The sequence below is a fragment of the Sorghum bicolor genome, chromosome 2 (genome assembly GCF_000003195.3).
Source record: "Sorghum bicolor cultivar BTx623 chromosome 2, Sorghum_bicolor_NCBIv3, whole genome shotgun sequence".
Lineage (NCBI taxonomy): Eukaryota > Viridiplantae > Streptophyta > Magnoliopsida > Poales > Poaceae > Sorghum > Sorghum bicolor.
The window spans coordinates 60,719,242-60,736,791 of record NC_012871.2 but is presented as its reverse complement, the minus strand read 5'-3'; the positions used below and the strand labels follow the sequence as shown (position 1 = coordinate 60,736,791).

The 17,550-nt window shown below is 42.8% G+C and overlaps 2 protein-coding genes and 1 pseudogene across 2 annotated transcripts; 2 read left to right on the top strand and 1 right to left on the bottom strand.

The window, feature by feature from the left end:
* On the top strand, positions 5,715–8,532 carry LOC8080994. Its single transcript, XM_021452936.1, has 6 exons — positions 5,715–5,930; positions 6,019–6,085; positions 7,186–7,673; positions 7,842–8,019; positions 8,111–8,165; positions 8,288–8,532. Exons 1-5 carry the CDS (start codon positions 5,925–5,927, stop codon positions 8,128–8,130), a joined length of 759 nt encoding a protein of 252 aa, XP_021308611.1. The 5' UTR covers positions 5,715–5,924; the 3' UTR covers positions 8,131–8,165; positions 8,288–8,532.
* On the bottom strand, positions 8,555–9,917 carry LOC8062742 (annotated as a pseudogene).
* On the top strand, positions 12,504–15,779 carry LOC8080993 (transmembrane protein 87B). The gene is made up of 5 exons (XM_002462404.2): positions 12,504–12,835; positions 13,567–14,497; positions 14,643–14,738; positions 14,996–15,132; positions 15,253–15,779. The coding sequence occupies exons 1-5, from the start codon at positions 12,624–12,626 to the stop codon at positions 15,431–15,433; spliced, it is 1,557 nt and encodes a 518-aa protein (XP_002462449.1). The 5' UTR covers positions 12,504–12,623; the 3' UTR covers positions 15,434–15,779.

Here is a 17,550-nt window from a genome sequence, read left to right as displayed (position 1 = left end):
TAATTTCCAGTTTGTGCAATTTTTGTTCACTTAACCACTACATGTCTATTCTTTGCTATGAATTAGGTGAACTGTCACTATATGATAGAACAATTTAAGAAACCATTAGCCCCCTCACTAATGTGCCCCAGCACTACAAATGGTACACATATAAAATTCATGCATTCCACCTGCAAGTCTGAGTTTTTCACATAGATGCCTTAATTTACAAATTGCCTCCATTACAATACAGATACATTGAAACACAAATAAATTGGTGTCCCTGAGCAATCATACATTATCTTACTGTTGACGGTCCTTAAGTATCAAATTTAATTATCAAATAAATAAAGAAAAGGATCTAAATGAAATCAAGATCTAGACTTAGGGTTTTATCTGACAGAATTCTACGAGTTTTGGTGTTTGTCTATTTCTACAGGGGGTTATCAGGAAATACGGAAGAAAGGCCCACACGTCAAGATTACGTAAAGATATTAACGTGCTGCGCAATTATCTTACATCTAGAAGACTCCAGAAGCCACGAGACCGAAGCGGAGGCGAAACGGGGCCAGAGGCAGGGCGCCCGCCCTGTCCTACTGGGCGCCCGCCCTCTCCAAGAGTCCAATCAGGACTCTGCTTTGCGGGAGATCTCTACCGACCTAAAGGATGAATCTAAACCATACAATCTATGTCGGTTTGATCCAAGGGCCCATATTCACTTGAAGGGACTATAAAACCAGACCCCCTGGCCCCTGGAGGAGAGAGCCTCTCAACCCTAATTCATTGTTCCATCAAGGGAGAAGAAGCCTCTGATCAAGATTAGAGCCACCACATCAATTAGATATCTAGATTAGCATAGCTACATAGGATTAGAACTAGAAGGAGTCAATCTTCGATTGGTTTCCGGATCTATCAGGAGGATTCTTGGTAATTCTCTAATTGTGCTTCTAATTACTTTCTAATTATCTTTGTTCTTCAATATTATGAATATGACTTTGTTCTACTTCAATATATTGCTTATGACTTTGCTCTACTTGCTTATATTCAAGATTATATTGTTCTTAGTTTATCATAGTTATGTACTTGGCTTAGTTAGATTGGATCTATATACATGCTTAGGATCGTATAGCGTTTATCCATCGGATCCATGGGTAAATGATAGATATTGTGTAGGCGTGGTGCTTATACCGTATTTATCTGCGATTGTACCCAATATGCCAGATCGTGGGGTTGTTCGTGATAGTGACAGCTTCATTGATTCTTATATAGTCCCCCTCTCATGTATTGGGCTGGCAGAGCAACATTATTACAGGGGAGTGATTGCTATGTTTCTCATATTCCTTGCTAATATCACTATGCATGGGCGTAGTCTTGTCTCGCAATGATTGCTAAGTATGCTTGCACTAACTATGATAATGCTAGACTATATAGTTAAGAATAACTTAGGGAATATTCTTGTAGTTCGTTCTAATACCATGCTAATGACTTTCTAGAGTATCTAATTGAGGTGCTTATCATATTTATTATGTGGCTAGATCAGATTAGTTATTCTTGTCACTATTATTATTTCATATATCTCTTATGTGACACTTATCCCTGTGTGAAGAGTTAGATATAATGTTCTCAATTATACATGCAATGATAGATGCTCAATCTCATATTCTATTCTGTAATCAATATTGATGATTGCTAATCCCTTCCCAGTGGTAAAAATATAAATAACGATACCTGGAATACTTCCCGGTTAAAATGCTGCATCGGTATTAATCTGTGCGCTTGCAGATCCCATTCATTATTTATTTAGAAGAGCAATTGCATATTTCAATACCGCGTCTCTTATATCATGCTGGGGATGACAACTTGGCTTAAGTGGTGTAAGGGATAGGTTTGGCATTTTTGGCACCGTTACTAGATTTAGAAAACTTAGTCTACTTTTGGTAATGATGTTAAGAATACCCAACACTTACTTTGTCTAAAATCCACAGTTTCTATTAATCCACATATCAAACAAGCATACACTTGGGTTTAGATCTCCAAAAGCCATATAGCTTAAATTAGGGTTCCAATGCTCAGTTTTACACAAAAGGAAGGGAAGAGAAGGGGGCATACCTGGTGTTATGAGTGCTCACCGCTGCAGATCTGGACGTCAACGTGCTAGATGGCAGCCGGAGTAGGTGCGACGGGGCTCCGTCGCTGGGGTGGAGCCAGTGCCGAGGCTGAAGTTGGGCAGGCACGATGGGGTCGGAGCCAACTCTGGAGCGGGTGCGGCAAATTAGGGAAGGGCTGGAGCTCTGGAGACCGCGCTCATGCTATGGGAGAAGAGGAGGGGGAGAGGCGAACCTAGGGCAGATGGCAGCCATGGGAGGGGTGCTGGTGCTCCTGGGCTTCACCGGCCCCAGATCTCCTGGTGGAGGCAGAGGGCGACGACGGCTTCAAGTGGTGTGCGGCTGTGTTGAGAGGAGGTGGGTCTCAGGGAGTGCGGGAGGGGATAAGGTGAGTGGGGCTTTTCTTTTGTTTCTTTTTCTTATGAATTTATCAGCTGAGACACAAAACGTCATAGAATAAAGATTTTTATGACAATTTCTTATAACGTCATATCTAAACCATCATGTATAAGGGTATTTCTTGTAGTGAAAGATAGGTACAATGACTATATTGCTCATCAATCATTAATATAGTGATGAAAAGATATGGATCTAAAATTGTATTGATTATGTGCATTGAAGTAAGGGTAGGCATGGAAAAGTGAAGCAAAAGCATACATATGAGCAATTCGGACATAAGTTCAATATGGAATTTGTAGTTTGACCTAAGTCAAAGTATATTAGAAACACCGATACTTGTGAAACCAAATAGATACAACTAGATCGATTATTTGATATTCTCCTATTTTATAGTGTTATTTTTATACATAATTGGCCATGTGTCATAAATGTTGATACTCTCTAATGTGATTCCAAAGGAAGAAGATTAGAATGTCGTTTATGTGATTGGAATCATCTTTTTTTGAGTCTAGGTAAAAGAAAGAAGAAGATTAGAACGACACTTTTTTTGGGTCTGGGTAAAAGAAAGAAGAAGATTAGAACGATGTTTATTAGGCTCCATGTTTGGTACGGCTCCACTTCACTCGTGAAGTTGTTTTTAGGGGCTTGAGCTCCATGAGCAGTTCTATCGGTGGAGCTAAAGTCATTTTGTTAAATTGTTTGACAAAACAGCCGATTCCTTAAAATGTTCTCTTAGAAGAAGCCACTTTTTTTTCTCCTTTGCACCCCAAGTTCTGTGAAAGCATATTTTTAGGAGCTTTATTGATGGAACTATTTTATTTTAACATGTTTGGCAGAAAATAGCTCTAAATGGCTCCTCAAGCCGCTGGAGAAAGCCTGCCAATGGAGCTATATAGAGATAGATTAGAAAAAACACTGATAAGCAATCACGTGACATATGCACCGGTAGTTTCCTTCCGTCCCCGACAGGTCCGTCTGATCATTCGCGTCGCGAAGACTATGGGGCTAGTCGGCACACGTAAGGCCAGACGCAACAGCCGGATCGGAGCGGACGTCTCGATGATGGCGACGTACACAGTAGCTAGCTATGGTTGCCATCGCCGTCGTGGATCTATCGGACACGGACGCGCGCAGAGTTGCAGGGCGCACGCACGGGTCGCACGTAGGCACGCGTCCACCCTACACACACGCTTGAGCGTACGTCCGTGGCCCATACCCGCCGGCACCGCATCCGCATGGCAAGCGGCTGTTGGTCGCCAGTGCCGCGGCCTTGCACGTACGCACGCCTGGCGGCGGCCGCTGTTCCTGCCCGGCGACGAGATGGTGATCCAGCAATGAGACGACGACGACCGCCTGGATGGGGGACGACGGCCGGGAAACCAATCTGTCCCAGCTGAAGAAGATGTCGCCGATGGGATGAGACGGGAATGGGATACCCGCAGCGCTGCGGTTTTGCGCCGTACAAAACTACTACAACTAGTACTAGTCGTCGATGCATCCGATCCCTTCCGTCCACGTACAGGCGAGCTGAGGCAAATAATTGCGGCCGAGACGACGTGATTAGCATCGGCTTAAGCGCCCTCGTGCAGCTGCTAACCCCTTTGCTTAGTGCCGGGGTTAAAGAATAAACACGTGGTTTGGCACACACGCGTCGGGGCCCGACCAGGCGCGATGGGATCCGTTGCGGCGCGGTCGTGACACTTGGTGCACAACTTGCTCCTCGATCGCGCGCCCGCCCACATCCTCCCTCCTGCTCTCCCCATGCGCCGGCACGCCCCACGCAGTTTCGGGCCTGCTTCATAATAATTAATTACTAACCTAGTAGCAGCGATCTCAGACTCAGAGCCATGCGAGGCGAGGGCCTTGTTTAGATGCGATTTTTTTTTTAAATTTTGATACTGTAGTATTTTTGTTTTTATTTAACAACATTGTTAAGTAACTAGGTTTAAAAGATTTGTCTCATAATTTACAGTCAAACTATGCAATTAGTTTCTATTTTTATTTATATTTAATACTCTATGCATGTGTTGAAAGATTTAATGTGACGGAGAATCTTGATTTTTTTTTTTTTTTGCTTTTTAGGTTGAACTAAACAAAGCATGCAAACTCTTGACAGTAGCTGTAGCTGTAGCATCGACAGACTAGCCGCCGGGGTTAGTCACTTAGGCCTTGTTTAGTTCACCCAAAAACTAAAAACTTTTTAAAATTTTCCATCACATCGAATCTTACGGCACATGTGTGGAGCACTAAATATAGACGAAAATAAAAACTAAATGCACAGTTTACCTGTAAATCACGAGATGAATCTTTTAAACCTAATTATTTTATGATTAGACAATGTTTGTCAAATAAAAACGAAAGTGCTACCGTCCCGAAAATCAAAAAAAATTCAGAAGTAAAGAAGGCCTTAGTCTGGAAAAATATCAGCCGACTAACACTGCCGTTTTGCAGTTCTCCGTCCCAGCGTGTTGCTGTTGCTGACTTGCTGCCGTGCCGAAGTGAGTTCTCGTCCGTTCTAAAGTTCAGGACGATAACGGAAAGACCATCCGTTTGATGTGAAGAACAGTATGGTTCTTGATTCTAGTAACATATACACCCCTCGCGAATCCGTTCTATAATGTCTTCATCCGAGTGTTGTAACACAGAGTAAAAAAAAAAAACAGAGCCAGTGTTGTCCCCTGAAAAAACCTGCAAAAAGACTTTTGGTTGACATTTGCCAAACACCATGTTATTTCTTATATGATTCAGATTGCCCAGTAAAAAGCTGTTGCCCGCCTGCCCCAGACAAAAAAAGATGATTATGTTGGTGACCATCCAATTTCAACAAACTACTAAAAAGTTGATTGTTTTCGTGGTGGGTGAATGGCAAACAAAATAAACACCATAGAAACTAGTCATCATTAATGACACTTAAAAAACAAATGAGCTCTGATTTATTGTGAGAAAAAAATATTGCTGATAATCTTAAGCGAACAAACAATAGTAGCCCTGTTCACAAAAGCTACTTTTCTCTCGTAAAATGAACACGGAGTCAAAGAAAAACCATGATTTATATAGCTCCTCCATCCAGTACTATAGCGGGCCTACGGTGATACTACTCCAACGTGACTTGCCACATGCGGTACAGTAGCACGCCGGCCCCTGGCCAGCCAGCTGTGCCACCGAACGCTCCAATAGGAGCCTCGGAATTTGAGCCCAGCCAATAAGCTACTGCTACATTACTGCCACCGCGCGCTTCTGTGCACCAATCCCATATCGCCGATCGCCGCCACCGAAAGCCTTGCAGCACCTTGCTGGCTTGGCTGGCCTCTATATCTGCCGCTCCCCGGGCCTCCGGCCATCAGTATCAGTATCAGCTAGGGTCTTCCACTCCTGATACCTAGCTTGCTCCCTGATCGAACTGCCGCGTACTGGTGGTGGTGGCCTCCAGTTCTTAAGGATATGAAGGTGAAAGGCCGATATCATAAGCAGAATCCTCCACGGTTGATTGTTTCTTCGTTCCTCTGACGGTGAATTCCTGTCTCTTTTCCTGCAGATTTTCAGTTGGGTAGCCAACAAGATCGGCGGGAAGCAAGAACCAAAGCGATCTCCTGCACCTTATCGTAAGCCTACTTTGCAAATATTTTACTTCCTTGGGTTGTAAATTCTTTCAGAGCTAGCTTTGTCGGGGGAAAAAAAATCCTTTCGGGGATGAGGTGAATGTTGTTCACCGGCCGGGCACTACACTCCATTTATTTATTTGCCAATTTTTCGATTCCTTTATTTAATGAGTGCTAGTGAATCTTGATCGGGGATTCTGAATCTGCTTCTCCCTTTCGCACTCTGCTTCAGTAATCAGTACTCTATTCTCCTTTTCACGATCTATATATATATACATGCTTCTCGGAACTAGTATACGTTCTTTTGAGTTGCCTTTTTGAAAGGCAAAAAGAGAGCAAAGAATGTAGTCAACTCAAAGTCCTTTCCATACATTGCTGGTGTTCATTTTGCTGATCACGTTTCAGTTTCGATGATTCAGTCATATCAGTCAAAACTCAACACTGCGGGTTCTGTCTGATATGTTCACAAATACGTGTCTTTCAATAATCTGCTAAAGGAAATACTCATCGCAGCTGATGCATGAGCGGCATGCCATTGTGTTTGCTCTTTTCCTTCATTTTCTTTGCACATATACTTCCTGATTTTCTGTAACTGAAAGGCTTTCTTTCATTTCATCCCCTAGCACGACGAAGTGGTGAGGTTTATTGTCTTATGTTATATACTTCGACGTGATCTTATATGATTCTCCAAATTGCCAAATTGTCCACTTGAGTTACTACATTCCCAACGCAGAATCCTTACCTCGGATGGTTCTGTACTAACGAATCAGATCTGAAGGCCAGTAGTTCATTGCTTTAGTTCTTTATTGTTCTTAGAAAGGCTAGATTATATACTGTGATAGGTAAACATCTTCGGATGCTGATATGTGATGAGGTGATTGTCAGCATGAGATGTTCAGATTGAAACATGGTGGTGTGGAGTAAGCATGGGCAAACATGTTTATCATCAGTGATAGGCTCATGAAAACAGCAACGTTTTAAAATTACCAAAATTTAGTGGTCCATGTTCCATACCACCAATTTATGCTAATATATTCACGTAGGACCATAGACTTTTGTTTGTGTGTACTGATTTGGCAAGCTAATTTACTCCTAATGCGCAGGTGGCAATGTATCAGAATGTCGCAACGACGAGTTCAGTGATTGGCCCCAATCATTGCTTGCAATTGGGACATTTGGAAACAAGCAGCTCGAGGAAGAAGTAGCATCAGAGAGTTCTTCTGCGAATGCTCAGACCACGCAAGATCCCGCCAAGTTTACAGAGGAGGAAGTAGACAACATACGAAGAGAATTCGAGGTGCTGCTGCAAGGCAATGCTCAAGCAGAAGCTCAGGGCTCCTGTGAAGATGAACAGGTAGCAGCTTCGAAAGAACATGACGGTGAAGACAACAACGAGAAGCAGCGCAGGGAGCAATTGATGAACAGGGAGATGATCATAAGCAAAGCGAGAGAACTAGTAGGGAAGAAAAAGAGTGCTAAGCTCAAGCCAAGATCGATGGTTTCGCTCCTTAGATTACTCGCGTGCAAGGGCGGTTTTACCACCCCGGTTCTGGAACCAAGGAACGCTTTCCCCCAATCAAGAATGGAGAAGGTACAGACAATTTCTTCTTTAAATTTGCAGTAGCTTATCCCTGTTCTGCTGCACTACTTCAACAGTACTTTTCAGCAAACGAACAGTGTTTTTCTCTCACAACATTTCAGCATGAGCCAAATTTCTAAAAAAAAAAGTCACTGACATACTATGTGGTTATTGCTGCAGCTGCTCAAGGCAATACTACAGAAGAAAATACACCCACAGAATTCCAACACGGTAGCAACCAGGAGGCACTTGGACTGGAAGCTAGACGAGAAAGAGATCAACGAATGTCTTGAGGATGCGCTGCGTGATCTTGATGACGATGATGATGGCGCAAAGTGGGTCAAAACTGATTCAGACTGTAAGTAATCCCTAGCGAAATTCCGTGTCAGCCATGCACTTCACATTTCTTTTACATGGACTCAATTTGTGTCTTTTTTCTTGTTTTTCAGTTATTGTGCTGGAAATGTAAAGGCGCGTGCGGTCATGTTTGTTTCTTTAAGCCAGGTATGCACTTGTCTTCTGAACCTTGGAACTTTCAGGTTTATATCAGTTGATCTCAGTGCACGTCATCGATCTTTTATTTGATCGGTTGTCCTGGTAGTCTGATTGGTTTATTGGATGCTCAGGTTCCGAAGGTCTTGGTGGGCTTGGTACATTCACGGTGCTATATATATGATAAAAAAAAAATAGAAGGAATGATGGGATAATGTAAGCATGAGGCTATCATGTACCATCTGTAAGTTGGATTATGATGAGTCAGAACAGACCCTATTCCATGTCCGCTTCTCTTTGGCTTGGCTATTGCGATTGTAAATAAGGCATCCGATTTTTTTTAGTCAAAGTGCCCTTGGCCGTTGCCTGTTTCTCAACATATTCCTTGCGCTCCTGATCCCTCCCGTGCCCGTCTTTCAGCTGTTCCTATTCCTCTTTGTATCCTTCTCTGAAATATCCTGCCGACATGTTCAATTTCAAGGCTGAAGGCTCGACCAAAGTTGAGAACAGCCACGCTCGCGCTTGCGTGATGGGGACCGGCCCTTGCAGATCTTCCGATCGCCAGAGCATGTTCCTTGAACCTACGTTCGTTGGCCTCGTGCGCGGATCCGGCTTCTGTCTGGCGAGATTCCTCGGCCGCCACCCGGTCCCGGCCATGCCTGGCGGTCGTCCGGGATGAGTTTTCTTCTACTTCTGTGCGTGTCCGCAACCTGCCGAGAGAGCATGGAACCATGGAGCGGCTGTGTTCCGACGGCCGTGGACATGTGTATATGACTGGCCTCCTCTCTCGGTTACAATTACAAGGGGGGGAGGCAGGTGTCACGCCCGGGGCTGCAGAAAGAGTTCACTGACCACTGCCAGTGACAGCCACCGTTCACGAGCAACACATCAGAAGCAGCCTTCGGGAAACTAGACAGCAGCGCGCATCATGGCCGAAAAGCCCAAAACAAGACACCGCGTATACATTTTATGAACAAAAGCTATGACCTACTAGAGAATGTTATTCAGTCTGCACAGATTACATCTAGTCCCGCTATCTTGCATCCTGAAAAAGAATATATAGCTACTTCTAAATGCCACACTACTGTTTCGTCAGTCACAGCCTGCCATCCTCCTCACTTCTTAGCCTCCTCGTACTCGGTCTCAGGAGACTGGTGGTCACCACCACCCTGAGAACCTCCTGATTGTGAACCACCTGCACCACCACCACCACCACCACCAGACATGTGCTCTCCGATCTTTGAGACGGCGTTATTTGCAGCGTCGAGCTTGGCCTTTATCAGCTCAATGTCGTCCGAGGCCATCTCCTTGCGGACAACAGCGACGGCTGCCTCAATCTCGGACACAACCTCAGCCCGGACCTTGTCCCTGTACTCTCTCCCAAGCTCTTCTCGATGCTGTAGATAGTTGTGTCCGCATTGTTTCTGATGTCGATGAGTGCTTTTTCGTTCCTGATCCTTCTGGGCATGCAGCTCGGCCTCCTGAACCATCTCCTGGATGTCGGCCTCAGACAGACCACCGGAGGATCGAATGGTGATGTTCGTCTCCTTTCCTGTGGCCTTATCCTTTGCCAGAGACTGTCACGATTCCATTGGCGTCAATATCAAAAATGACCTCGACCTGAGGCATGCCTCTTGGAGCAGGTGGAATGCCAACGAGATCAAATTCACCCAGGAGCTTGTTGTCTGCAGCCATCTCACGCTCCCCTTGCAGCACACGGATACCTACTTCTACTTGTGTTTGATTGTCAGCAGCAGTTGAAAACCAAAGATCAGATCAAAGTTGTACTAGTGAATCATAGAAAAATCATGAAATAGAAAATCTATTTTTTTAGACTCCACATGAGTATATATATACACAATAAACATATAATATATGTATGCTTTAGTCCGACAAAATAATTATAGAAGCTGCAACCATAAATTATTTCAATTAATTACAGAAAAGCATAGATTTAAAGCTGCAACAAAAAAAATATACTAAAGCATACCATATTATATATTTACTATGTAGATATGCTCATGTGAAGTCTAAAAAAATATATTTTATGATTTTTCTATAACTTACTATGATTTTTCAAATATTTAGCCAAAATAAATAAAAAAGACAAAGACAAAACCTTTATAGTAAAAACTTTGTACTAAAGTATACCATATTATATTGTGTAGATCTACTTATATGGAGTACAACAAAATTGGATTTTCTATTTTATATTTTTTTCTATGATTTACTATGATTTTTCAAAGATTTAGCCAAAATAATTAAAAAAGAAAAAGACAAAACCACCGTTATTGTAGCAAAACCACTATTCACTGTAGTAAAACCGCCTTCAAAACCGCTCCAAAGAGGCAAAATGCACGATTTAAAAAGTTAAATGAGGTAGTTTACTCAATTTTAAAGTAAAAGAAAGAAAAATGAATTTTCGTGAAAGTTGAGGGAGAAAAAATATACCTCTTTCTTCTTTCTAATTTCCCAACTGTACCAAATACATGACAGTCGGCCTTAGTGTTTTGGTCTTATGGCAATGGGCTCTTGGGCTTCATTCCTATTTGGCTGAGTGTTTTGGTCTTAGGACAAAGGGCTCTTGGGTTTCATTCCTATTTGGTTGAACCTTTTTATATATTTTCTCTTCTCATTTTTCATTCTTTTTCTCACACCCAATACATGACATAGCGGTCTAATCCCTCCATCCCATTAAAAATGTTATTTTGACTTTTAGACTTCTTGGTTGATCGTTTGTCTTATTTAATTTTTTATAAAAATATTATTTATTTTGTTATGACTTATTTTGCCAATAAAAATACTTTAATAATGATTTATTTATTTTACTGTTTGTATAAAACATTTAAATAATACGAACAGTCAAACAAAAAATTTGAAAGTAAAAAACGACAGTTCCAATAGGATGGAGGGAGTAGTGTTTTAGCCTCTGGGTTCAATTTCTACTTGGCTTAACTTTTTTTGTTTCCGTTCGCACCAAATACATAATAGCAAGTCAAATTGTTTTAGACTGGAGTATGATGATTTTAAATTTATAAACTATGACAGTCCAAATAAAACTATCATGAGTTATTGCGATAAAACGTCTCCCTGTGTACGGATGGGGCGGGGGTTCGGGGGTTTTCTCGGTCGGGGTACTGAGATATTCTCTCTTAAGTGCAATACCATGGGGGCGGTCTTTCCCCCACCGGCCGAGTTTTTTATTGCGATAGATATCGACTAGTGTAGATCCATGACGAAAAATTAAGACTGTCATAGGTTGTGCACTGTTAGTGATATTCTCTGAATCCGTCGTCGAGAATTTGTCATAGATTAAAAGATTTTTTGTAGTGATGGCAGCACCGAGAGCACATCTTCGTTCCTCACAAGCATGCCAACTCTCCAATGTTTAGTTAAACATGTTGGATCAGAATTAGCATTATTGAAAGAGTTTTTCACAAACATTTTCGCTTTGCTCTCTGATGTGTAGGCCTAATGCCTAAATGCACATGCATATAGTTCCAACATCTAGTGGCATTAGATAACCGAATGCGCCAATTAAAGCTCCACTCTCAAGTCTCGATAGTAGATCATCTATCCTAAATCCAATCACATGCTCCATTGCATCTTGACTGGTAAAATAAAATGCCCTAACTTATACATTTATCTTGAGCCCAAATATTTTATTTTTCTCTTTCTTCTTTTCAAGAATAGAATCTTGCTTTTTGGCACACTTGGCACTTTTTTTTTTCTACAATCCAAACACTCAAAGTTTCTATTCATGCGGTTTTGAATCCTATAGTTTTTTTTTAACTTTTTGCATTATTTTATTCCTACGTTTTTCTTCATTGCTTTGTTTTTCCGCCCCTGTATTCCAATCAGGGTTTTAAAAACAAATTGATACCTTGACTTTCAAAATATTTTAGAAATAGGTATTGTAGCACTATTCGTTTGTATATGATAAATATTATCTAATTATAGATTAACTAGGTTTAAAAGATTCGTCTCGCAAATTACAGACAGACTGTGTAATTAGTTTTTATTTTTATCTATATTTAATGCTTTTATGTATATATAAAAATTTGATATGACAAAAAATCTTTAAAAGACTTTAGGTCTTCGGAGGAACTATACAAGGCGCTTGTGCCTATGTCACAATCTACCGTACAAATTCTGTGCCTAGAAACAGTTCCCAAGACCTTACATTACGGTAGATAGCCGTAGCCAACACTGCATCTGTTTTCAGTGCTGGTTTGCCAATTGCCATTGACTCTCGAAGTCTGAACACCAAAGAAAAAGAATAAGCTGGTCCGGGCCGACCAAAGCACTGTCCTTCACTCCCCATTTCCTACCGACGGCCGAGGGGGCCACATCCTTTGGCTTTTCTCCCGGTTTTGCCCCCCGGTCCCCCTGCCGAGCTCCAGCAGGGGAGGCGCTGCGCCTGCGCTCCACTCCGCTTCACGCCAGATCCAACCTCACCAGCTCGCCCCCATGGCCGTCCGCCTCCTCCTCGCCGTTGCCGTCGCTCTCCTCCTCCGCCCCGGGGATGCGTCCGTGCACGAGTACCGCGGGCTCAGCTTCGCCAACAAGGGCAACGCCTTCATCCTCCACGCCGGCAGCGAGGGCCTCTACGCGGCCTCCCACGCCAACACCACCGCCGAGGACGATGAGGACGCCGCCGCGGTGGCCGACGCCTTCATCCGGTAATGTGCTAGTCAGTAGCCGTTCATCCGGTAATTTAGTTTGATGCGTGCGTCTGCAGTACAAGGGGTTTGGCTGCGGTACAGGTACAGCGAGGTGGATGCTGGCAGCCGGGTGGATCTTGGATCCTACCGACCTACTCACTCCGCCGCCCGACACTTGGATGGGTGCGGGTTTTGTGAGAGTTTAGTTAATCTTGCGTCAAGTTGTGCAGCTACTGTTGTGTCGGTGGCGGCTGGGAGTGTTCATCTGTATTGCCCTGAGTAGCATTTTCCTCGCGGATACGAGAATTATAGCTAAATAGGGTGACTTTGGATCAGCACTTTGCCAATGATGAAATTGAGTTAACATTGGGTGACATTGGAGAGGAACAACCTCAAGCGCGTGTTTTGTACTTGTTCAGATGCAGATGCATCTCATAAAACGCAATAGAAAAGAAGTTGTGCTGTTTTCTCCATGCAAATATCAATTTGGAAGCCAGGCTTGTGGTGATCATTTCCAAAAATGCTGCGAGCTTTCTATTTCTTGAGTTTTTATGTACTTGCAAGCTGATTACTCTTCAGCGAGTTCAGTTTTCATCTCTGAAATCATTTATTTAGTAGCAGACTAGCAGTACAACTATATTGACCACTGTCCTGCAGAAATACGCACATGCATTTTGCATCTATTCAATTCAGTCTAATCTGACACTTGGATTCAGATATTTGACTTCTGCATTCCTACTAACTTTCAGGTTTGACAAGATTACTTTTAGGCGACCAGAAGATACTAACAATTCTGTGAAGGAGACTAGTTCAGCTAAGGTTCAGGTACTTGTTTTTGAGATAGAAGACCGTGAAATGATTGGTGGATCAGCCTATGGAGGTCAGAAGGCTATTTGTTGTACTTCAGATCTTGCGAAATTAGGAGCTTGCACAGAAGGTTCTGTCATCTACCGCCCATCCCAGGTAAATCCTGGTTGGCCAAAGTTGTTTGTTGCATCTTTTGATGGAAGCGATCTGATCGCAACGCTACCGTCAAGGACCATTCCAATTACCAAAACTGGGATGTACAATATGTACTTTATACACTGCGATCCTTCACTTGCTAGTTTGGAAATCGAGGGGAAAACCATATGGAAAAATCCTACTGGGTACCTTCCGGGTCGGATGGCACCTCTTAAGAACTTTTTTGGACTGATGTCTTTTGCATTTGTTGTACTTGGGATCTATTGGTTTTATCAGTACATGAAATCTTGGAGAGAGGTTCTTCCACTTCAGAACTGTATTACTCTTGTGATTACACTGGGCATGTTTGAGATGGCATTGTGGTATTTTGAGTATGCTGAGTTCAATGAGACTGGAGTTCGGCCAAAAGGCATCACATTTTGGGCTGTCACGTTTGGAACTGTCAAGAGGACGGCTGCTGAAGTTATTGTTCTTATTGTCTCAATGGGATATGGTGTCGTCACGCCTACTTTGGGTGGCTTGACATCAAAAGTGGTCATGCTCGGAGGAACATTTTTTCTAGCAACAGAAATTCTTGAATTGGTAGAAAATCTTGGTGCTGTTAATGATCTATTTGGAAAAGCTCGTCTGTTCTTGATCTATCCAGTGGCCATTTTAGATGCCGCATTTGTTGTTTGGATATTTATTTCTCTAGCTAAGACTATTGGTAAACTTCAGGTGAGCAAAATCTCTTCTTATGAGTTCCCTTGCAGTATCAGTATTGCTAGACTATACCCTTTGTGCTTGCATTAAACCTTTTCCCCAGGCACTGACTGATGTGATACAAACACTAACGTTTCCTAATCTTTGGTGTGAATGATAGGCAAGAAGGTTGATGGCCAAACTTGAAATTTATAGGAAATTTGCAACTGCATTGATCATATCTGTTCTGGTGTCTATTGGGTGGATTGGCTATGAGGTATGCTTATTTATGTCAAAGCCGTATTTAACTCCAGAACTATCAAGGGAATATTGTTGCATCTCACAAAATTAGATTGGTTCCTCTTCAGTGATTGCAGCTGGAGACCAGGAGTGTAACTTTAAACTGCACCTTTCAACTTTCAATAATCTGTCCATTTTGTCTTGTTTGGATTCATTTGTTTGCACCTTACTTGGTTATGCATCTGTTTCATCATTCAAGAAGTCATTGATGCCATTGCAATTTCTATCATGCAGATTTACTCCAAATCAACAGATTTATTTAATGAACGGTGGCAGCATGCCTGGATTATTCCTGCCTTCTGGCATATCTTGTCTTTCTTACTTCTTTGTGTCATTTGCTACCTGTGGGCACCTTCACAAAACTCAATGAGGCATGGTCCTAATCTTTCTGTAACTTTCAGCTGGACAATGTTTTGGTTATATATACCATCTCACTGGTATTTCTGGTTAAAAGTGGAAAAATCTTATAGCTTTTTGGCTTTCCTTTTCAGATTTTCTTATGATGCAAGCGAATTCTTTGATCGAAAGGATAATCTCTCATTAATTAGGCCAGCACCCAGTGCTTCCAAGAATGGATGGAGTGTATCTTCTACACCAGAGCCCAAAGCTACAAAGGACATGAATACCGTAGCAGATCTTGAAGGGGATGATGAGGAAAGCAAAAGGGAGTAGAATGTACTGTCAATTTGATTAGGGGAGGGTATATTTGAGGTCCATTGAAGTGGGTGCCATAGCAATTTTGGTATTTAGGAGAGGATTGGCCATGCTAGTTATTATTATTAATGGATCACGCTACTTGAGGTTATTTCTTTCTTTGGTTCTTTACCACCATAGTTCTTCGCATGGCCAGTTATGTTGTTATCATCATAGTCTGAATGATGGTATATGATAGAAACAATTAGTCTGATGTATAATATTTGTATTACTGGCACCATATTGCTTCTGGCCCGTGTGAACTCTACATATGCTACGAATGTTAGGGAATACATTGTTTTGCTGGATCTTTGTTAAAATTTCACTTGATTGTCTAATGTCCCAATATGCTTTTGTCATCAGACACGATCTGTAATTGGTTAGATACATGGGGTCAAAAGCAACAATAAGACTATCTCATTTAAACCTTTGAATTGAATTCGTAAATGTTAAAAGACATTTCCTTGATGGTCCATTTTGCCTTAGTAAAAAAGGATACGATTGTATAAATTTAAAATCACACCTATACAATTAATTTCCGCCTTCTAGAAAGAACTTCACTTGGCACACAGACACAGGTCAGTGTGATGTCCCAATGGGTTTAAGGATTGATGCTCGGCAGTTCAATCCAAAAGTAACGTTGTTTTAGGCTTGTTTGCCGGCCAGTCATGATAGGTTAACTACTACAGTACTATAGTCAAAGCAGTCGGCATTGGAGCATTACAAATTTACAGGATCCTTTCACGCGCATGGTCATCGGAGGAATGATTCCTGGTCTCTCGAGAATGTCAGTGCTGAGTAGTGCTCCAACGTGGCCAAGAACCACATGGCCGGGGGCCGGCCTACCTCCGGCAGTTCGAGTTGTGGGCACCCAACAAAAGCCGAAACCGCTGGACGGCGGTCGTCTACTCGCCTCTGCACTGCATGTGCGCGGCTGATTGGACGGACGGCAGCCGCTGCCCGCTGGCGCCTGGCGGCAGTTGGCAGCGCCCGCGCCCGTGCCCCTCGACCGAGCCGAGCCGCCCGACCACTGTCAAGTTATCCATCCGGTTGCCGGCGAATGGTGGGGATCTGCCAAAGCAGTGGCCGGCGAAACGCGATCCCAGATTCCGCCGCCGCGGCTCACGGGACACACGGCGGCACAAAAACGCGCGCTTCTCGCGGCTTGCGCAAACGGCACGGCAGCGTCGCCCCTGACTGCTGGATAGCTGCCCGGCCCTTCCTTTGCCCAGGTCCAGGAATGCCCTGGGCAAAGGAATTCTAACGTTGCTCTGATCCTGCGCTCGTGCTTGCTCCATGCAGTGCTATATCCGGTCTAGAGTGGTGTATAGACTACTAGAGTAGGTACTACAAGTCATTAGTCAATTGATCATGGTTGATGGATGGTGTTATTTTCTTTTCAAGTCAATCATTCTATCTGCCAGGAACTGCGGTCTCATGTTTGATTCAACAATTGGAGAAGAATTCATGGACGCCGGTAGCAAAGCTGGTATTCTTCCTCATTCGGGGATGAAGCAACACATCAAAGGCTGAAATGCCTGCACAAAGTCGGTTGCACTTAGATACAAACACAAAGCTCGCGGGTAAGGTGAAAACTGATTCCGAAGTTCATAACAATTTGAAAACACAGAAGTACTCTGACGGCATAAACACGCAAAGATCAGTAAAGGCAGGCCATTGTTGTTTTCAGTGTGGAGATAAGACTGAAGAGAGGGGTATATATAGTGAATTGACGAAGGGGCCATCGATATTAGCTAAGTACTTTAGAGTTCAACGCTTATAAGCGTAACTGATTGCAGCATATAACAATGCTAAATAGAGAACGAAACAGTGACAGGCACCACATGTCATCACAGGTATTCAATCACTACCCTGTTACTGAACCGACCAAGCATGTTACGACTTACATAATAGACACTTGTAACTACAGTTCACCGCATTTAATTTCTCAAGTTTAAGATAAATTTTAGGAAATTGTATTCATAATCTCTAAATGGAACAACAACTGTCATACAAAGATTTCGAGTCGTGACTACGCTGCAAACTCTTACTCTTTGTTAAAGTGCAATGTTGGCTCTTGGTAACTTTCACTACTG

Bases quoted from the DNA above. Each gene is read 5' to 3' on its own strand.
- LOC8080994 (XM_021452936.1), top strand. The intron at 7,674-7,841 runs GTACAGACAATT...TTATTGCTGCAG, and splicing joins CCCAATCAAGAATGGAGAAG to CTGCTCAAGGCAATACTACA. The intron at 8,020-8,110 runs GTAAGTAATCCC...CTTGTTTTTCAG, and splicing joins GGTCAAAACTGATTCAGACT to TTATTGTGCTGGAAATGTAA.
- LOC8080993 (XM_002462404.2), top strand. From the start codon at position 12,624: ATGGCCGTCCGCCTCCTCCTCGCCGTTGCCGTCGCTCTCCTCCTCCGC. The intron at 14,498-14,642 runs GTGAGCAAAATC...TGTGAATGATAG, and splicing joins AGACTATTGGTAAACTTCAG to GCAAGAAGGTTGATGGCCAA. The intron at 14,739-14,995 runs GTATGCTTATTT...TCTATCATGCAG, and splicing joins TTGGGTGGATTGGCTATGAG to ATTTACTCCAAATCAACAGA.